Here is a 22830-nt window from a genome sequence, read left to right on the forward strand (position 1 = left end):
AGTTCTCAAAATCAGGTAATACAGCATGTGAAATAGTACTTGACTTCTCAATTGTTTTTATTTCAAACTATTTTGCTTAGAGCTAAATGCGTGAGCAACTTAGATCACACTGAGGACACTATTGAGCTTTTAGATGTTCTAATTCTTAAATAATATAGAGCTGAGTTTCTAATTTTTAATTTATTACATTGATTAAAACATGGTGCTTCTCCTTCTGGACATCTAAGTGTACTTCATACATAAATTCAATAAAGAAAAAAGGAGTGGATTACTAGGCTAAGTGTACAGAGAAGCTATTGGGCAGCCTGGTGGAGAATGATGAAGTGATCCTAGAAAAAGTAATTAAATGGCCCTCCTTCTAGTGACATAAAGGGGTCTATTAAAAAAAAAGAACTATCTTCTGTGTTTGACCTCTTCAGACTGAAAAAGATGTGAAGATAAGATTACAGTGGAGCCTTATGCAGGAAACAGAGATATGTCCCAGACAATTGTTAATATAACACTGGGGAACAATTTTTTTTTTCATTTTCTGTTGCATGAGGTTTTAGAACTGTTTCTATATATGTTTGCATCACTGATTCCAAAAATGAAATCCATTTTTTGGTGCAGGCTCTAGTTTTTATGCAATTTTAACTGCTTTTTGTTACAGTTAATGGCACACATTGGTTTTTAAATTGGAGTTAAAGGGCAATGACTCTTGGATTGAACATAACCACAAGGCAATTAGTGTTTTACAAACATCACTTTTACATAATTATAGTTGTTTTTAAATGTAAAAAATTATTATCTGATAAAAAAACCCCTCTTATTTTGTTTTAAGATTGAATCATGGCTTCTTCAAGTAGGCGTAAATGTAAGAATAGTCCTAAAACCTTCTGTTATATATGTGGCTGTTAAACACTTCAACATCAAAGGTACAATATTTCATCATTTGTGACATGTGCATATATTAACTATTTTCAAGTTCCCCTTGGCGATCAAGACAAGAATTGGGCTCCTCATATTGTGTGTCATAATTGTGAGGAAATGCATTGTGACTGGACAAAAAGAAAATGCAAAAGCAGTGACTGTTATTTCTGTCTGATCAATACAAAGGGCATCAAAAAGAAAAAATGGCATATTATCGCATATCCCAATATTCCTTCAGCAATATGACCTATCCCACACTCTGAGATACTCCTGGATCCAGTTTTCAATGGTTTTATTTCTTCCAAGGATGAAGAAAGTGAACATGGTGATCAAGTGTATTTTGATAAGATGCATGAGAAAATGGTTGTAGAATCTGAAGGGTCTTCTTCTGATGCCAAGCAGTTATTAACCCCTCAGCAGTTTAGCCTACCCAAATTAAATGACAGTTTAGCCTACCCAAATTAAATGACATAAAAATTGTCCTTGACTTTCTGAAGTATGAGGAGCATAACTGTATCATTTATGTGAATCTTAAAATGGTAAATTTCCTGCTACAACAACAAAGAGGTTTCACAAAGCATCCCTGCTTTCTGTGTTTGTGGGACACCTGAGCTTGGGAGAAACACTGGACATGGCAGGAGTGGCTGAAACGTGAAGCTCTGGAAGTAGGAATGCAAAATATTGTGAATGAACCTGTAGTTAATTGAGACAGGATCATTCTTCCCCCACTTCACATCAAAGTTGGCTTAATGAAGCAGTTTGTTCAGGCTTTGAATAGAGAAAATGAATGCTTTCAACATATTGTTTCTGCTTTTCCTGCCTTGTCTTTCAAGAAGATAAAAGCAGGTGTATTCAATGGACCTCAGATTTGAACCCTCATACGTGACAAAGAATTTGCCAGGAAGATGAATAAGGAGGAGAAAGCAGCATGGCAGTGTTTTGTGGCAGTTACAAAGAACTTCCTTGGCAACAAAAAAGCAGAAAACTATGAACTTCTGGTTCAAAGGATGCTGTTGGCCTTCCATAACATTGGATGTAACATAAGTGTTAAGATTCACTTCATGAACAGTCACCTTGATAAGTTTCCCAAAAATCTTGGAGCTGTTAGTGATGAGCAGACTTCTGCTGGAGCACCAAACGAGATTGTCCTCAACAAGTACACAAACGCAAGAGCTACAAATGCAAATTTTTGCCTGAATAGAATTTAAATAAGTTTTGTGCAAATTTTATGATTAAAATAAGTGTTTTAATATGTTCTATTTTGAAATTGTAGACAAATTCTGAAGCAATCTTATTTTTTAGTATATTAGTGTATTTACTACATTATATAAATTATTATATTTTCACAAAGATGCCCAAGAAGACATTCTACTTCATTATGTTAAACTAAATGTTGAAAATTTTACAATAAAATGAAAACCTAAAATCTTGAATTGCAATAAAACCTGTAGCTTATAGAGAAAAACTAATGTCAGACTTAAGATCAGCAAACTCGAATTAGGTAAGAACAAGTGTTTTTGTGAATGCAACAAAAATTTTGTTCCCCAGTATAACCTGTGGCATTTTATTGTTAGTCAACCAAAAATATTTTTCTGATCCTGGCCAGGTAGCTCAGTTGGTTAGAGTGTTGTCCTGATATGTCAAGATTGCGAGTTTAATCCTGGTCAGGGCACATACAAGAATCTACCAGTGAATGCATAAATGAGTGGAACAACAAATTGATGTTTTTTTCTCTCTCCCTCTCTTCCTCTTTCTCTCTAAAATAAATATATAAAAAATAAATACATAAATACAAAAAAAAAGATTTGTCTGGCCTGACCAGGCAGTGGTGCAGTGAATAGAGCATCAGACTGGAACACTGAGGACTCAGGTTTGAAAGACCGAGACCACTGGGTTATAAGTGCGCGCTCATCCGGCTTGAGCACAGGGTCACGGGCTGAGCCTGGGATCACAGACATGACCCCATGGTTGCTGGCTTGAGCCCAAAATTCACTGGCTTAAAGCCCAAGGTTGCTGGCTTGAGCAAGGGGTCACTTGCTCTGCTGTAGTCCCCCAGTCAAGGCACATACGAAAAAGCAAACAATGAACAACTAAGGTGCTGCACCAAAGAACTGATGATTCTCATCCCTCTCCCTTCCTGTATGTCTGTCCCTCTCTCTGTCTCTCTCTTTCTCTGTCTCTGTCACACACAAAAAAATTATTTGTCAGGAAAATTCCCTTTAATAAATGAGCTTTTGGTATAAAGACAAGAGTCTTTTTATACAGACGCAAAAACTTGAATGTCATTCCAGGTTTTTCAGTGAGCAAATTTAAGCTAGCTCCTTGCTTCTATGTTTCCTCAGTTATCAAAGGAGGTTAAGTTCACACGATAGCTCTGTGCATCTAAGTTTGAAGTGAACGTCGAGGGAGATGATGTATGTTAAAGCACTTGGAAAAGTGAAAATACTGAAGAAACGTAAAAGAACATTATTAAAAGGGTAGATTTATGACTGGTGCAAAGCTAACAGAAGCCATAATATAATAATTATATTTATTCTGATAATTTATATTAGGGAACTTCTTTATAGACCCACACACATACAAAGTAAAGCTCGTATTTCAGAAACAAGGCTGCAAAGATTCATGTATCTCCAATTGGTATATAAATAGTGCCACATAATTATCACTACTACCACAATCATCTTCATTATTATCATCTTCATCATCACTACTGATGATGAGCCACTACTATGAGTCAGGCATGTGATATGATCTTTCCCTCCATGATGCCATTAAATTCTCTCAAAACCCAAGTGCTTGCTGTTATTATCCTCATTTGTAAAAAGGAGAGTTCACAGCTCCAACATGGTTGCCAGTGGTTACCCAACTGTGTATCAAAATGACCTGAATATATATATGTACATATATTGATATATGTAGATATATATGTATATGTATATATATGTATATAAATATATACATGTGTGTGTATATATAATATATGTATATGTATGCATTTTTAATGCAGATGCTTGGGTTTCATCAAAAAGCTACTAAAACTGGGTCTCTAATGATGGATCCCAGGAATATAAATTTTTATTTCAAAGCTTCACAGATGATTCTATTAAGTAAACAACTTGAAAATGACTGGGCTAAGTAAGTTCCCCAAGGTCACATATCTGGGCCCAAAGTTGGACCCTAACCTAATTTGGGCATTGGACTTCGATATTAGCTCTTAACCACTTCTCTGTCCTCTCTTATTGTCAAAAACAATCTGTTAATTTTATAACTTTTTTCAGTGACTTTAATTGGTTTTTCCACATTCTACATGCACTGTTAAACTATACTGCAAGCTTTTCCCTTAATGATAATTTAGATGTTTATGATAAATGACTTAATTCCCAATTGTGGCTAACTGCTAATGATATCATAGCATTTATCTCTTGCTGAATAAAGTAACTACTAAGATTAAGATCACAAAATTGATGGGTTTGTGTTTGACTGTAGGAACTCATAACCAATGGTCAGAGGATGTCTATTCATTGTTAAGGGAGTTTTGCACAAAAAGCTGAGATGATATGTAAAGGTGTAGGTCCAGGACCAGTGGTAGAAACCTGTGTAGATTGGACAGTAGTATAAGCTAGTGCTTTTTCTAGTTAAACGTTTTTATGAATTTCCTGGGAATCTTATTAAAATGCAGATATTGATTTAGCATTTCTCATGTGGCCTGACAGTCTGCACTATTGAATGCAGATAATCTTGGGAAGAGGGCCAATAATCCCATGGCATGTACTGCATGGAACATCAGGTCTAGTTCAGAAGACAGTGCCTCTTGCAATTGAAGTGTTCATACTCCTGTCAGGTAATAAATACCATGGTAGTCTGAAAAACCACATAAAAAGAAATAAATGGTAATTGGAACAAAATAACAGGTGCTTTGGCTATTGCATTATGGGGAAAGGGATAGTCTGGGGAGGATGTGGTGGGTGAAATCTAATGAGCTATGGTCTTCTCCCTATTTCTTAAAAAAACATTCCATTCCCTTCCCTCCATCCACATAAGGCAGTCAATTCTGGCAGAGGACCACACCTTAGTTCTGTCTCCTGACTCCAGATGCTTTTGATCAAATTCTGAAAAACTCAAAGGAACTGATTTGCTAAATTATTTGAAGAGTGTGGCAGACATGGAGATGAACTGCTTAGATGTTGGTTAAGATGTGGTCACATTTAGAGTGTCTTGAGGTAGGTGGACATAGCTGCTCCTACCTGACACACTGTCTCTAAATAAGCAGATTTGGTCTTGAAGGAATATTGTACTGGAAGAAACTCTGCTGGGCTGAAGCTCCTGGCAGAATTCTACTTGCTCAATTTTTCTATTGCAAGCATCACTTGTCCCTTGTCTAGCCATCATCCAAGCCTAACAGACACAGAAATGTTTATCATTGCAACACAGAAGTCCTAATGTTTGTTTTTCAAAAAAAAGGGATCTTTTTCAGTATTCTGGAAACTTGTCTTTGAGCACAAAAATTCTCATCTTTGCATCGGAAAGATCTAGAATATAGATTTTCTTTCCATTCTCTTATTCACAGACACATAGAGGTATAATTCCCATCAGTTTCAGCCAGTGTTTCTCAACCAGGGGTGCACATAAGAATCATCCCAGTTGCCTGATCAGGCAGTGGCATAGTGGAGAGAGCATTGGAATGGGACGCAGAGGACTCAGGTTCAAAACCCTGAGGACACTGGCTTGAGTGCAGGCTCCTCTGGTTTGAGCACAGCTCACCAGCTTGAACCCAAGGTCACTGGCTTTAGTAAGGGGTCACTCATTCTGCTGTGGCCCCCTGGTCAAGGCACATATGAGAAAGCAATCAATGAACTAAGGAACTGCAATGAAGAATTAATGCTTTGGCCCTGGTCAGATGGCTGAGTGGTAGAGCATTGGCCTGACGTGTAGAAGTCCCAGGTTTGATTCCCGGCCAGGGCATACAGGAGAAGCACCCATCTGCTTTCTATCTTTCCTTTTTATCTTTCTTCTTCTCCCACATCCAAGGCTCCATTTGGAGCAAAGTTTTCCCAGGTGCTGAGGATGGCTCTATGGCCTCCACCTCAGGTGCTAGAATGGCTCCAGTTGCAATGGAGCAATGCCCAAGATGGGCAGAGCATCACCTCCTAGTGGGCATGCCATGTGAATCCCAGTCGGGCACATGCAGGAGTCCGTCTCTGTCTCCCTGCTTCTCACTTCAGAAAAAAAAATTTAAATAAAGAAAAAGAATTGATGCTTCTCATCTCTCTCTCTCTCTCTTCCTGTATGTCTGTCACTATAAGTCCCTCTCTCTGTCTCTCTGTCTCTGTCACACACACACACACACACACACACACACACACACACACACACACAGGGAGGAATCATCCCAGAGACATTTTCAATATGTGAATGCCCAGGCTTCACATGTAAAGCTATACTTTGTGGTTTGAGATGTATTACTGGTTTAGTATGAAACTTCCCCTCATCTCGGCATCCTACAAATAAGAATCATTCCAGAAGTTGAAAGGTATTCTACACTAAATGGGCAAATAAATTATTCCTAATTCCTCTTCAAATATTCTCATAAGAACAGCTAGTAATGTTGCAGATTTATTTCAGAGCATTGTAAATTTTCTTAGAAAGTATTATAGAAAGGTGAAGGGAAACAAGATCAATTTTAATTTTGAAGATTTAAGCAAAAAAAAAAAGTTATAGGGGTTTAAGATTTTCTTTATTGTATAGTTTGTGTCAAGAAATTTTGTATTGACTGTCCATGGATACTGGGAATAAGTAAGCTATGTCTGTCCCTTCAGGTTTCCAGTGTCATCGCTGTGCAAGAAGTTCTGGTTATGCTCCTATTTCACAAACTAAGTCCTTTGGGAGCATTAGTTGTGATCTCTGTCTTCTCTCTCCCATTAATCAGGAAAAACTCACTCACACAAATATCCAGGGAGAATATTTGGCCATTGCATTTCCTGGATTACTGAATAAACTTCTTCAAGTGATCTGTCTGCACATTTAGGTTTGCTGTTAGAGTCAAGGAGTCTTATTTGAGATAAGACTTATATCTGAAAACACACATGAACTGAGAATCTCTGGAACAGGGAAGCTCAACCTTACCAAGGATATCAGTCCTAGAGAGAGGAGAGAAGAAGCATTCTCCTGGAATGTCAAATGTGCCCAAAAGGTACTACTTGGTTGTTTTAAAGACTTCTCACTGTATCTTCAAAGCCAAGAGAAAATTCAGAAGTCCCCAGGGAATATAAACAGATCAGAGTTCTGTATGTTGGAAGAAATGTTATGTTAGGAAAAGTCAAGCCTTTCCCAGATGGAGAACACTAGGGAGAAGAGCAGTCATGTAAACTTAGAGAAATCAAGCCTCAGCTGACAGCACAGCAAATTGGGATACCTTATAAGAAAAAGGTCATTTAAAGTTACTAGTTACTGTGATTGTCCCCGGACATTTGGCAGCAACTAAGTACTATTTTAATGCTTCCTGAGTAAAACACATAACATGCTCATTCTCAAAGTAATTCTGAACTTAACCAATTAAGAAAGCTCTCATCTGGGTGGAGTGTAAGCAGTGCCCTGTGCTGGAAGAGAAGACCTGAGCTTGAGGGTTGCTCACCCTTCTGATGAATGTCAAGACCCTCACTAAACATCTTCTTTCTCCTTACTTCAGGATTAACTGAATATGCATGTGGATATGCTTAATAAATCTGCACAGTGCTACGTGGATGTGAACATTTATATATTTTTTAAACAAAAGCCTCATTTCAGAATTTTTTGAGTGCATGTTCCCAGGGCAGCACTAGGATCCAGTGGATAAAGATTCCAGCTCAGACAGGCATCCTCATTTGAATCCCTGCTCCTAACTTGTACACCAGACACTTTGGAGCAGAGACTTACCCCTCTATGACCCAGTCCCCTCATGGTTAAGGTAGGAACAATGGTTATATTTATGACTTCAGAATGTGGTACGTAGAGAGGAACTTACATAGGAGAATCATCCAGCAGGAATCATGATTTACAGTGTCCAAAAGCTGTGGGGTTGTCACCACAAGTTGTAAAACTTCTGAAGTATGGGAAGGAGTGGACTTGAAGGGATGTCTGAAGGAAGTTGGGAAAGCCCTTCCTGGAAAAGCCACCAGCAAGAGATCCCTCTAATGAATTGACAACTTCCCCTGTGGCCTACCTGGCTTAGTCAACAGGAGAAATTACTGCTATGGTCTCCAGGTTTATTTCTGTGTGCCAATAAATAGTGTAAGGTAGTTAACCACAACTCATCAAAATTCATGGCTGGCATTTTGTAAGGACCATCATAGAGTATTATTTTCCAGGTATAAATAAATACACTTATCACACCTGTATGTTCACATGACATAAAAGTAGCTGGCATGCAAAAAAAAAAATCTTAAAATGGAGCACAATTGAATTTGGAGTGGATGAAGGTGATAAGGAGGGGCAGGTGATGTATCTCGAATATCAGGATAGCACTTGAGAGAATTTCTGGGCTGGGCAACTGCAATAAGCTCTGGACTGAGGCACATTCCATTATGAGTGGAGTAGGTTTATAATGGAATGACATGGATGGGTTCTTATAATCAGAAAAACACACTGACCTTCACACTACACAGGTGCAGCAGCATAATGACCCACCACGTGTGCGTGCATCGATTCCTGGGGAAAGTCCAATGAGGTTAACTCAGGGTGTATCCCAAGCAAATGAAATCAGCAAGTTTACCCACATGAAAAACTTTGGTGTCCTGCCCCCCATCAAGATACCTGTCTTGGGCAACCAACATGTAAAAAGAAAACTTACATAAGGATCATATGCATCTTGATAAAATGGCAAAATGTAGCTAATAACATTATTTTGTATCATGAATCATTTTATTTCTATTTAAAATTTTAACTTAAAGGAGTAAGAAACATGGATCTAAATTATTTTATTCCTTTTCTTTAGAGAGGTAAAGTTCTCTCTCACCCCAACCCACCCTCTGAGAAAATAAAATGCATCCTGAGATATGCTCCCTTCATAAGATCTCCTCAAACACAAAGGATCTGGATCTATAATTAAACCATTAAAAATATTACTGATTCATCTTAGTGTCTTTCCCACTCAAGCACATACACAGAAGTGAAAGACTCAAGACGGAGCACCCTCCTCTTACATGCAGAGTAGCAGAGTATTACCCCAAATTACAATCACTGTTCATACCATCAGCACTTCAATACAAAGAAACCATGTCAAAAATTAAGTATTGGCAAAAAGATACCAGACACAGGAAAATTGCTGAAGGCATTTTACCAGTCTTCTTAATCTAGGTATCACTTTAGTTCATGAATGTTTATTCTAATTTTATAACCTTGTCTTCCTCTGAAATTAAAGTGTTATAAAAGTAATCAATGTGGTCTTATTCCAGAATAAAGTGGTATATAATGTCAGGTTTCCAAAATCCCAGTAAAACCTGAAATTTTGTTGACAAATTCTTGTAAGAAATGAGTTTCAAATTTGCATTCTGGGTGCACAGATTATGGTCTCATCCCTGGTTTTAGCAAATCTGAATAGTAGAGAGAGATAGGGGGGGATTTGCTTTCGAGTACTATGATCTTGCTCTATGCCCAACCTCATGTTGGATGCTCTTTGGCTTCTTAGTGGGGAAGAAACTGCCTGCTGTTACCTCCTTAAGGCCCCTTTTCTTATCATGACCACTGGCCTCCCAGAAGTCCTCCAGCTTCTCAGCTCTGCCCATATGCAAGTTTTTCCAGGTTGGAGGTCCTCAGACCATCCAATGTTCTCACTAGGGGCCCATATTCCTGCCCAACACCACAATTACTATCTGAACATGATAATTCCAAAATTTCTGTGACAGCTTAAAGCCCTCATAGGATGTCCAAACATAACACTCACTGGGACCTCAAACACAGTATAACAGGATCTCAAGATACTTAACTTTAAACCTGGTTCTCTCCCCAGAAAGCCAGACTAAGTAATGGTTCTTTCACCTACCTGGTCTCCCTGTCAGGAACTTGGGAGTCCACCTCAACTCTTTTCTCTCTCCCAGTGCATATTCTTCAGCCAACCAAGCATTCAGTTTATTTGCCCAAATCTCTTGACAGTTCTAAAATCCATCTGCTTCTCATCATATTTACTTCCTCCAGCATGGCACAAGCTCCTTTCTTCTACTCAATCTCAATTGACCCTAAGAAGTCTCCTTGACTTACTTTTGTCTTGACTAATTCTCTACAATAGACAGAATACTTTTTATAGAGAAAACATCTCACTGTAGCACTTTATTGCTTTAATGGCTTCTCACATTCTTTAAAGTTCACAATACAAGTTTGAAACTTATTTTACACAATCATGTAAAAACTGTTCTGGGTCTGCCTCCTTCTTGGCCCCATTGCCTGTCTCACTTCACTCCACCAATAACAAGCTGGAGACAGGAGTTTTGCAGTCTTCAGAGAACTTCACTTCTCCTTTCCTTACATACTTCAGTATGCTGTTCCTTCTAAAAGATGCTTTCCTCAGCACTTTCTTTTCCACAAACATCAGTCTTCAGTACCCATGTGTCTTCTACCCAAGAGAGACACCTCTGAAAGTGTCCTGCACTTATTTTTTACAGTTTTGAAAATAATTCTAAAGAACCATTAACGTGATAGCATCAGAGTAATGGCAGCATGAGAGATACTCCTAATTTCTCCCCTTGAAATTTCAACAAATTGAACAACAATAATGCAGCAAAGGAACCCCAGCTGGGCTCACAGGCACACCTGAAAGATCCACATACTGAATGGATTAAAGGTAGGACAGGGTGAAAAGGGGGGGTAAAATATAAAACACATTTGCAGTGGGCTTTGGAGATGAGAAGAGACAAACCTGGAGGGATTAGGTCTTTCATTTTTCTCTGCTGGACTACAGGAAGGAGTAAAGTTTAGGCTGTCTGGATTTTGCTTCAGGGGTACAAAGATGGAAATACAGAGTGACTGAATTTTCTTCTGCCAGAGGCAGGTGACAGAGGGGCAGAGGAGGAGATAAACCAAAGCAGTCAAAGTGTGCTGTCACAGCCAGTGTTTCTGCAGTCTGACTACAGCCTGAACTCAGCAGAGACAGAGAAAGCTAAAGTGTGACTCCAGCCTCCCAGATCCTACCTCCCTCATCTTGTGGTACTAAGAGTGGCAGAGACAGACCCCCACAGCTAGCTCTCCAGAGCCACTCTCTCCCCTGAAGAACAGAGGTGCTCTATGTCTGGTCCACAGATCTGTTGAGATGTGGGAATTAGCACCTGGAAGCCTGAGATTGCCACTGATAAAGCCATAAAGCCCTCACAACACACTCCACCAACAACACAATTACAGTCCCACTTATATCATTGCAGACAACATCTCAGCAGACAATCTAGAAACTTCCCAGAGCTAACAGTTGTAATACAGTGAAATCTACCGGAAGAAAACTCACACAACCAAAATTTATTTTCCTCCCCCATTTTTTCTTTTGATATTCTAATTCTTTTTTCTTTTCTTTTTTGGAATTTTATTTTTTTAATTTTCATGTTTTTTATTCTTATTTTTATGAGTATTTTGTATTTGATTTTTTTGTTTGCTTTTGATTTTTTTCCCTGTGATTTTCTTCTTTACTTACTCTAACTTTGCCTAATTTTTATAATTTTATTGTATGTTTTTTAATTTTTCATTGTTTTAGTTCTATCTTTTTAAGGTTCTTAATACTGCTCTCAAATGCCATCAAGGAAGAACTCAAATACCATGGCTTCACAAGACAGACATAATTCAGAAAGAAAATGAAAAACCTCCAGAAAAAAGTCTCAATCACATGAAAATCTAGGAGTTAAATGATAGAGAATTCAAAATTGAAGTTCTGAAAATACTCACTAAGATGTGAGAAGACACCAATAAACAACTTAATGAGCTTAGAAAACAAATTAATGAACAAAATGACTACTTCACCAAGGAGATTAAAACTTTAAATACAGAGATGAAGAACTCAATACATGAACTGAAGACTGAGGTAGAAAGTTTAGCTAATAGAACAAGCCAGATAGAGGAAAGAATCAGTGACATCAAAGACAAGCAACTAGAGATGGTAGAAAGAGAAGAGAGGGATTCACACATTTTAAAAAAATGAGAGGGCTCAACAAGAATTGTTACACTCCATCAAAAAGAGCAATATAAGAATAATAAGTATATTAGAAGAAGAAGAGAGGGAAAAGGGAATGGACAGTCTATTAAAACAAATAATTGATGAGAATTGCCCAAGCCTATGGAAAGAGTAAAAGCTTTGAATTCAAGAAGCTAACAGAATGCCAAGATACCACAACCCAAACAGACCTACTACAAGAAACATCATAATACAGAGATACAGAAGCTGAGGGAATTTATAATCAGAAAACCCCCCACTATAGGAAACATTCAAGAAGTTATTCGATCAGACACTAAGAACAAAACAAATCAAAATTACAAGTAAAAACTCCAATGACATAACAATAAAAACAAGGATAATCTGTGACAACAATAACAAAAGGGAAGAGAATAAAGATCTGCTGTAGTAAAGGAGCACAGAGCACAGAAGTGCCCATAAGACAAAAGACTGTTATACATATGAACATTTTTCTCTTAATAACCTAATGGTAACCACCCATGAAAAAGGCACCACTGAAACACACAGCTGAAAAAAAGAAGAAACAGGAAAAGAAGTATAAAATACCACCAAACAAAAAGCTGTCAGAAACCAAAATAAAAAGATCCAAATAAGACACAGAGCTACAAGAAAACAAAATATAATATGGTTATACAAAATACACGTGTCAATAATTACCATAAATGTAAATGAAATAAACTTACCAATAAAGAGGCACAGAGTAGCAGATTGGATCAAAGAGCAAAACTCAATCATATGCTGTCTTCAAGAGACACATCAAAGCTGCAAGGACAAAAGTAGATTCAAAGTGAAAGGTTGGAAAATAATTATCCAAGCAAATAATATTCAAAGAAAAGCAGGTGTAGCCATACCCATATTTTAGATAGACCATCCAGACAGAAAATCAATAAGAAAATATCAGCTTTAAATGACACTCTGGACTAAATGGACATAATAGACATTTATAGGACACTTCATCCCAAAATCTCAGATTACACATTCTTCTCCAGTGTGCATGGAACATTCTCAAGGATAGATCATATGTTAGGCCACAAAACTAACATCAACAAATTCAGGAACATTAATATTATATAAAGCATATTTTCTGACCAAAAGGCTTTGAAATCAGATTTCAACTGTAAAAAGGAAGTAAAGAAACCTATAAAAATGTGAAAATTAACACACTTGTAAGAAGATGACTGGATCAAAGAAGAAATAAGAGTAGAGATAAAAAGATATATACAGTTAAATGAAAATGACAACATGACACATCAAAATTTCTAGGATAGAAGAGAGAAAATGGTGACAAAGTAGGCGGACATTACAACTCCCACCTCCCAGAACCAAAGTGGATTAAAACTTAATTTAGGAACAATCATCTTGAAAAACCAATTTTGGACTAAACTAGGAGAAATCTATAACCAAGCATCACCAAAGAAACCAAACTGAGACTGGTAGGAAGCACAGAGATGCAGAAATTTCTGCCCCACTCCCAGGAGCAAGAGGTGGTCCAGAGGGTCTCTCACAGCATGGTGGGCTGTCCAGAAAGTTGTGGGTCCACAGCACCAGAACCAGAGCCCCAGCCTGGAGCCCCAGAGACTAGAGGAAGCATACAGACAGTATTTTGCTGAAACAAGAGCTGGGTTACTGTTTGTGAGAGGGACACAGAATTCTCAGACTCATGCTCCATCTTAAAGGGGCCATGCAGAAAACCTAATTTACAGCAACATATCAAGGGCTCCGAGAGAGAGGAGTGTCAAGAGGACTGGAGTTGCAAGAGGAGAGTGTAGTCTCAGGGGCACAGGGAGTGACTGTGGGAAACAGTCACCTTGATCCCTGTACTGAGTCACTCGCCAAAGCTACAGTGGCTTTTTTTCCTGAGAGAACCAACTCCAGCAAAGAGAAGCAATTACCCTGCCCACCAGAGGCTCTCCTGCTCCAGTCAGTACAAAGAGTCACTTAGAAGCAGGAGCATCAGGGACACAGGTTTTAAGTACTGAGGTCTGGGCTACAACCCCCTGCTCCAAACTGCTGAGTACCCTCCAAACGGTGGGAGGGCATGGCTGTAGCAGTGGCCGCAGCACTAAATCTGCACGGTGGTGGGGGGCAGAACATGGCAAGGCAACCTGTGCTATGCTAGAAGGAGGCAGAGCCTGGTGCTCACATGGTGGCAGTGGAGGATGGAGCTCAGGGGCTCACGAAGTGGCGGTAGCAGAAAGCAGAACCCGGGGAGCTGTCCCAAGAGCCACAGGGAGCAAAGCCTGGTGAGGCCTCATGCATACCAATGGGAGCCTGTGTGCCTATGGGGGATGGAGCCCTGTGAGGTGACCCTTGTACCTGTGGGGTAGCCCGAGCTCCAGCCCACAAGCCCATGCCCAGGAGTGTCACTGCCCAAGTGCCCAAGTGGGCAGTGGCAACAGCAGGTCAGTAGACAGGCCACACCTTGAGAATAGAGAGGCCACACACACTGGCCAAGATAGATAAAAGCCAGCCTAGGAGTGCACCTGATATTTACAATGGCATCTGAGCCCAGCAGAGGCAGCCACAACTTTGGATCACCTGTAGCTCCAAGAAGGTTACTAAGGTCCAGTCATAAGCAGTGACCCCCATTGCTCTGAGCTAGATTACAGCAAGGAAGGTCCAGGGCTAGAAAATCCAGTGCCCAGATACAAAAAGCATCAGCTCAGGACCTTGAAAAGCCTAGTTAGAGGTATCTCAAGGAAGGACCCCACACACCTGACCCAGCTAAGACATAAAAAATGCTGACACAAATAGCAAACAGAGAAGTAGTAGCAGACCAACAGCCCACAGTGGATTACAAACAACAGCTGAGGTTAACCCAAGAAGATAGAGAAACAAGAGAATTGAAAGCTGGAGGCAGAAAACACCAACCTCATAATCAGCTAACTATACAAACAGCACATTCAAAGAAGTAGTCTATACAGAGTCAAAATGGGAAGACAGATAAATTCAATCCAAAGGAATCAACAAGAGAAATCCCCAGTAAAGAAATGAATGAAAAAAACAAAGCCACAAGTAAAAGCTCCAAGAAGAACACAATAAAACCAAATTTAAACTGTGACAACAACAAAAAGAAAGGGGGGGGGAGAGGATGGAGATTAACAGTAGTTAAGGACGATGGAGTGCAAAAGTACTAACAAAACAGTGCGCTACAAGGAACAGGGTAGAAACTCTTTTCATTACTTAAAGGTAACCACCATTGAAAAAACCACCACAGAAGCACATGAGATAAAAAAGATAGCAACAGAGGAAAGATGTATGGAATACAACCAAATAAAAACAAAAGATAGAAAAACAAAAGAGAAAAATCAAACAAGACACAAAACTAACAGAAAGCAATACATCAAATGGCAATAGGGAACTCACAAGTGTCAATAATTACACTAAATGTAAACGGATTAAACTCACCAACAAAAAGGCACAGAATAGCAGCATGGATTAAAAAAGAAAATCCAACTGTATGCTGCCTACAGGAAACTCATCTAAGTAACAAGGATAAAAACAAATTCAAAGTGAAAGGCTGGAAAACAGTACTCCAAGTAAATAACATCCAAAAAAAAGCAGGCGTAACAATACTCAAATCTGATAATGCTGACTACAAGACAGCAAAAATACCCAGAGACAAAAATGGCCATTTCATAATGGCTAAGGGGACACTGAATCAAGAAGACATAACAATTCTTAATATATATGCACCAAACCAAGGAGCACCAAAATATATAAGACAGCTACTTATTCACCTTAAAACAAAAACTGACAAAAATACAATCATACTTGGAGACCTCAATACATCGCTGATGGCTCTAGATCGGTCATCCAAACAGAGAATCAACAAAGATATAGTGGCCTTAAACAAAACACTAGAGCACCTGGATATGATAGACATTTACAGGACATTTCATCCCAAAGTGACTGAGTATACATTTTTCTTCAGTGTACATGGATCATTCTCAAGAATTGACCATATGTTGGGCCACAAAAACAACATCAGCAAATTCAGAAAAATCGAAGTTGTACCAAGCATATTTTCAGATCATAAAGCCTTGAAACTAGAATTCAACTGGAAAAAAGAGGAAAAAAATCCAACAAAAATGTGGAAACTAAACAAAATACTTTTAAAAAATGAATGGGTCAAAGAAGAAATAAGTGCAGAGATCAAAAGATATATACAGACTAATGAAAATGACAATATGACATATCAGAATCTATGGGATGCAGCAAAAGCAGTGATAAGAGGGAAGTTCATATCACTTCAGGCATATATGAACAAACAAGAGAGAGCCCAAGTGAACCACTTAACTTCACACCTTAAGGAAGTAGAAAAAGAAGAACAAAGACAACCCAAAACCAGCTGAAGAAATAATAAAAATCAGAGCAGAAATAAATGAAATAGAGAACAGAAAAACTATAGAAAAAATTGATAGAACAAGGAGCTGGTTCTTTGAAAAGATCAACAAAATTGACAAACCCTTGGCAAGACTTACCAAGGAAAAAAGAGAAAGAACTCATATAAATAAAATCCAAAATGAAAGAGGAGAAATCACCACGGACACCGTAAATATACAAAAAATTATTGTAGAATACTATGAAAAACTTTATGCCACTAAATTCAACAACCTAGAAGAAATGGATAAATTCCTAGAACAATATAACCTTCCTAGACTGAGTCAAGAAGAAGCAGAAAGCCTAAACAGACCTATTAGTAGAGAAGAAATAAAAAAAAACCTCCCCCAAAATATAAGTCCAGGCCCTGACGGCTATACCAGCGAATTTTATCAAACATTCAAAGAAGATTTGGTTTCTATTCTACTCAAAGTATTCCAAAAAATTGAAGAAGAATCAATACTTCCAAACACATTTTATGAGGCCAACATAACCCTCATACCAAAACCAGGCAAGGATAGCACAAAAAAATAAAACTACAGACCAATATCTCTAATGAATACAGATGCTAAAATACTAACCAAAATACTAGCAAATCGAATACAACAACATATTAAAAAAATAATACATCAAGATCAAGTGGGATTCATGCCAGAATTTCAAGGATGGTTCAACGTACATAAAACGGTTAACGTAATACACCATTATCAACAAAACAAAGAACAAAAACCACATGATCTTATCAATAGATGCAGAAAAGGCTTTCGATAAAATACAACCAACTTTATGTTTAAGACTCTCAACAAAATGGGTATAGAAGGAAAATATCTCAACATGATAAAGGCCATATATGATAAACCGTCAGCGAACATCATATTAAATGGCACTGAACTGAAGGCTTTCCCTCTTAAATCAGGAACAAGACAGGGTTGTCCACTCTCTCCACTCTTATTTAATGTGGTACTAGATGTTCTAGCCAGAGTAATCAGACAAGACAAAGAAATAAAAGGCATTCATATCAGAAAAGAAGAAGTAAAGTAAAAACTTTTTGCAGATGATATGATCCTATACATCGAAAACCCCAAAGAATCCACAAAAAACTACTAGAAACAATTAGCCAATACAGTAAGGTCGCAGGATACAAAATTAACATACAGAAGTCAATAGCCTTTCTATATGCCAACAATAAAACAATTGAGAATGAACTCAAAAGAATAATCTCCTTCACGATTTCAACAAAAACAACAAAAATACTTAGGAATAAACATAACAAAGAATGTAAAGGACTTATATAATGAAAACTATAAACCAATGTTAAGGGAAATTAAAAAAGATATAATGAGATGGAAGAATATTCCTTGTTCTTGGTTAGGAAGAATAAATATAATCAAGATGGCCATATTACCCAAAGCAATATACAAATTTAATGCAATTCCCATCAAAATTCCACTGACATTTTTTAAAGAAATAGAGCAAAAACTCATCAGATTTATATGGAACTATAAAAATCCCTGAATAGCCAAAGCAATCATAAAGAAAAAGAATGAAGCTGGGGGCATTACAATACCTGACTTCAAACTCTATTATACGGCCATGACAATCAAACCAGCATGGTATTGGTAGAAAAATAGACACTCAGACCAATGGAACAGAATAGAAAGTCCAGAAATAAAACCACATATATATAATCAAATAATTTTTGATAAAGGGGCCAAAACACACAATGGAGAAAAGAAAGCCTCTTCAATAAATGGTGAAGGGAAAACTGGAAAGCCACATGCAAAACAATGAAACTGGAATATAGTTTGTCCCCCTGTACTAAAATTAACTCAAAATGGATCAAAGATCTAAACATAAGACCTGAAACAATTAAGTACATAGAAGAAGACATAGGTACTCAACTCATGGACCTGGGTTTTAAAGAGCATTTTATGAATTTGACTCCAAAGGCAAGAGAAGTGAAGGCAAAATTAATGAATGGGACTACATCAGACTAAGAAGTTTTTGCTCGGCAAGAGAAACTGATAACAAAATAAACAGAAAGCCAACTAAATGGGAAATGATATTTTCAAACAACAGCTCAGATAAGGGCCTAATATCCAAAATATACAAAGAACTCATAAAACTCAACAACAAACAAACAAACAATCTAATAAAAAATGGGAAGAGGACATGAACAGACACTTCTCCCAGGAAGAAATACAAATGGCCAACAGATATATGAAAATATGCTCATCTTCTTTAGTTATTAGAGAAATGCAAATCAAAACTGCAATGAGATACCACCTCACACCTGTTCGATTAGCTATTATTAGCAAGACAGGCAATAGCGAATGTTGGAGAGGCTGTGGAGAAAAAGGAACCCTCATACACTGTTGGTGGGAATGTAAAGTAGTACAACCATTATGGAAGAAAGTATGGTGGTTCCTCAAAAAACTGAAAATAGAACTACCTTATGACCCAGCAATCCCTCTACTGGGTATATACCCCAAAAACTCAGAAACATTGATGCGTAAAGACACATGCAGCCCCATGTTCATTGCAGCATTGTTCACAGTGGCCAGGACATGGAAACAACCAAAAAGCCCGTCAATAGATGACTGGATAAAGAAGATGTGGCACATATACACTATGGAATACTACTCAGCCATAAGAAATGATGACATCGGGTCATTTACAGCAAAATGTTGAGATCTTGATAACATGATACGAAGTGAAAGAAGTAAATCAGAAAAAACCAGGAACTGCATTATTCCATACATAGGTGGGACATAAAAGTGAAACTAAGAGACATTGATAAGAGTGTGGTGGTTACGGGGGGAGGGGGGAAAGGGAGAGGGAAAGGGGGAGGGGGAAGGGCACAAAGAAAACTAGATAGAAGGTGACAGAGGACAATCTGACTTTCGGTGATGGGTATGCAACATAATTGAACTACAAGAAAACCTGGACTTGTTATCTTTGAATATATGTATCCTGATTTATTGATGTTGCCCCATTAAAAAAATAAAATTATTTAGAAAAAAAAAAAAAGAAGAAATGAATGAGAGGGAAGTAACCAAGATACCGGATGCAGAGTTTAGAACAGGGGTCGGGAACCTTTTTGGCTGAGAGAGCCATGAACGCCACATATTTTAAAATGTAATTCCATGAGAGCCATACAATATGTTTAACACTAAATACAAGTAAATGTGTGCATTTTATGTAAGACTAAAACTTTTTTTTCTGTATTTTTCTGAAGCCGGAAATGGGGAGAGACAGTCAGACAGACTCCCGCATGCGCCTGACAGGGATCCGCCTGGCACGCCCACCAGTGGCGACGCTCTGCCCACCAGGGGGGTGATGCTCTGCCCCTCTGGGGCATCACTCTGTTGTGACCAGAGCCACTCTAGCGCCTGGGCAGAGGCTGAGGAGCCATCCCCAGCACCTGGGCCATCTTTGCTCCAGTGGAGCCTTGGCTGCGGGAGGGGAAGAGAGAGACAGAGAGGAAGGAGAGGGGGTGGGGTGGAGAAGCAGATGGGTGCTTCTCCTATGTGCCCTGGCCAGGAATCAAACCCGGGACTTCTGCAGGCCAGGCCGACGCTCTACTACTGAGCCAACCAGCCAGGGCCTAAGACTAACACTTTTAAAGTACAATAAGTCTCTGAATTCTTTTTAATAATGTTGTTATGCTGTTGCTAACCAATGTTAAATAAAGTACTTCTTATTATTAATGCAACTTTCTGGTGCTGCATGGTTTTGCTGATGGCTTTATAGTAGGGGTTATCAACCTTTGGGTCGCGACCCCAGCGGGGGTCGAACGACCAAAATACAGGGGTCACCTAAAGCCATCAGAAAATACATATTTATTATACAATTCATTTTTAAATAAAATATGTATTTCCGATGGCTTTAGGCAACCCCTGTGTTTTGGTCATTCGACCCCCGCCGGGGTCGCGACCCACAGGTTGAGAACCGCTGCTTTATACTCTGTTTGATACGTGATGAGGTTAAGCTTCATGCAGGCATTGAGACTTCCATCCATTAAATGTGATCGTAGGTTGGTATTAACGTTCTTTAGTTGTGAGAAAGACTGCTCACATGCATACGTAGAGCCAAACATTGTCAGTACAGCAATACTCACACACTGCAGTGTGTGGTATGTGACAGGAAACGCGTTCCAAGTTTTGACAATCAGCTGGTCCACAGGTTGAAGTTTTTTCATTTCTCCCCACTTGTGTTTGTTTTCCAACTCTGCTTGCTGTCATGCAAGTCTTTCCAAATATTCATTCAGTGACTTAAACTTATTCACCCCATGTCTGAGGCTTCAAATCATCAGCTTCTAGCCAAAATCTCTGACAGAGACACCAGGGATGTAACTCAGGTCGGCACTGTCCACTGCACACTTGTGTGGATGGGTGATGAACTTAAAAAGACGAGTGCACTCACAAAATTCTCCAGAGCGCACTTTGAATGACTGCAGGAGATTAGTTGTGAAGCCTGCTAGCTGCTGGAGATCAAGATGTTGAGCAGGGTCACTTGCTGTGCATGCATCTTTAAACTCTCCCAGTTTTTCAAAGTGTAGTAAATGACCTGTTTCAATGTCGGCAAAGAAGAGTTCTAGCTTGTTTTCAAATGCAAACATTGCTTGTTGAACGAATAAGACTGTATTTCCAATGCCTTGCATTTTCACATTGAGCTGGTTCAGATGTTCAGTCATGTTCATGAGATAGTAGAACTTCAGGAGCCAATCAGTGTTAGCTCAAGATGCTTGACGTTTTTCGTTTCAAGAATAGTCCGAATTTCACTCAGACAAGCCGCGAAATGGCTGAGCACCTTCCCTCTTAACAACCAATGCACATTGTTTTGCAGAAGCAGACCAGGATAACTATTCACAACTAAAACATCCAGCAGTGTTTTAAACTGGCAATCATTTAAAGCTTGGGCAACAATAAAGTTGACCACCCAAATGACCAGCGACATCACTTCAACAAGCTGCTTGCCACACATCTGAGCAGAAAGTGCCTTCTGAGGTAGGATGCAGTGAAAACTTAGGATGGGTCTCTTTTCATATTCACGAGGAAGCACTACAAATCCTGTTTTTCCCCACCATGCATGGAGCACCATCAGTACACACCGAAATAAGTTTATCCATTGGTAGATTTTTTTCTTTAGCAAACTCAGTGAAAGACTTGAATAAATCCTCCCCTCTTGTTGTCTCTTTCATAGGCAAAACAGCAAGGACTTAAATAAAAACTGTGAAACCGTAAGCTTCTTGGAAGAAAACATAAGCAGTAAATATTCCAACATCTCTTGCAGCAATATATTTGCTGATCTATCTCCATGGGCAAGGGAAATAAAGGACAGGATGAACAAATGGGACTATATAATACTAAAAAACGGTTGCACAGCTAAAGACAACATGAATAAAATAAAAAGACAAACCACACAATGGGAAAACATATTCGACAATACATCTGATAAGGGGTTAATAATCAAAATTTGTAAAGAAATTTTAAAACTCAACACCAGGAAGATAAACAATCCAATTAAAAAACGGGTAAGAGAAATGAATAGATGCTTCTCCAAAGAGGACATACAGATGGTCAATAGTCCGGTGAAAAAATGTTCAATGTCACTAATCATTAATGAAATGCCAATTAAAACCACAATGAGATATCACCTCATCCTAGTTGGAATGGTGCTCATTAACAAAACAATACATAATCAGTGCTGGCAAGGATATGGAAAAAAAGGAACACTCCTGCATTGCTAGTGGGAATGCAGACTAGTGCAGCCACTGTAGAAAACAGTATGGAGATTCCTCAAAAAATTACAAATGGAATGCCTTTTGACCCAGCTCTCCCATTTTTAGGAATATATCCTAAGTGTGGACAAGTCCTGCCGGGGGTGAGAATGACGGAGCCACAAAGACCTGACTCCGAAGACCAGGTTCAGTGATGCAGATCCACTTTATTCAGAAGTAAGCAAGCTTATATAGATGGGTTCAGCCAGTAGGATGTTATGATAGGACGAATGGCTGAAAAAGGTCAGAGGGCTGCCCAGCTGGCGCTGAGTCATTTCCACGCAGCAGGTGAGCTTCCTTACTGGGTGTGCCCAGGAGGGTTCCAGGAGCTGGAGTAGTCTCACAGCATTGCATCAGCCACAGCCGCTAGGTAAAAGCTCTGTGCTCTACCTACTCTAAGAATACAAAACCACTGATTCAAAAGAAGAAGTGCACCCCCATTTTTATTGCACCATTGTTTACAGTAGCCAAGATCTGGAAACAGCCCCACTGTCCATCAGTGGACAGGTGGTTTAAAAAGCTGTGGTACATATGCACAATGGAATACTACGCAGCCCTGAAAAAGAAAATCTTA

At 38.8% G+C, this 22830-nt stretch overlaps 1 protein-coding gene across 2 annotated transcripts in view; it reads right to left on the bottom strand.

Moving 5' to 3' along the window:
• Positions 1 to 22830, bottom strand: part of HECW1 (HECT, C2 and WW domain containing E3 ubiquitin protein ligase 1) — a 512769-nt gene that overhangs the window by 411204 nt on the left and 78735 nt on the right. The window contains exons 1-2 of one of the 2 annotated variants that reach the window (XM_066342680.1): positions 12775 to 12856; positions 8535 to 8592 (exon numbers count right to left, since the gene is read on the bottom strand). The exons of the other annotated variant lie outside the window; for it this stretch is intronic. Of the exons in view, the coding sequence (XP_066198777.1) occupies positions 8535 to 8561 (27 nt within the window). The 5' untranslated portion in view covers positions 8562 to 8592; positions 12775 to 12856. Of the gene's footprint in view, positions 1 to 8534; positions 8593 to 12774; positions 12857 to 22830 lie in introns of those variants that run through there. 2 annotated transcript variants of the gene reach the window in all.

The sequence above is a fragment of the Saccopteryx leptura genome, chromosome 6 (genome assembly GCF_036850995.1).
Source record: "Saccopteryx leptura isolate mSacLep1 chromosome 6, mSacLep1_pri_phased_curated, whole genome shotgun sequence".
Lineage (NCBI taxonomy): Eukaryota > Metazoa > Chordata > Mammalia > Chiroptera > Emballonuridae > Saccopteryx > Saccopteryx leptura.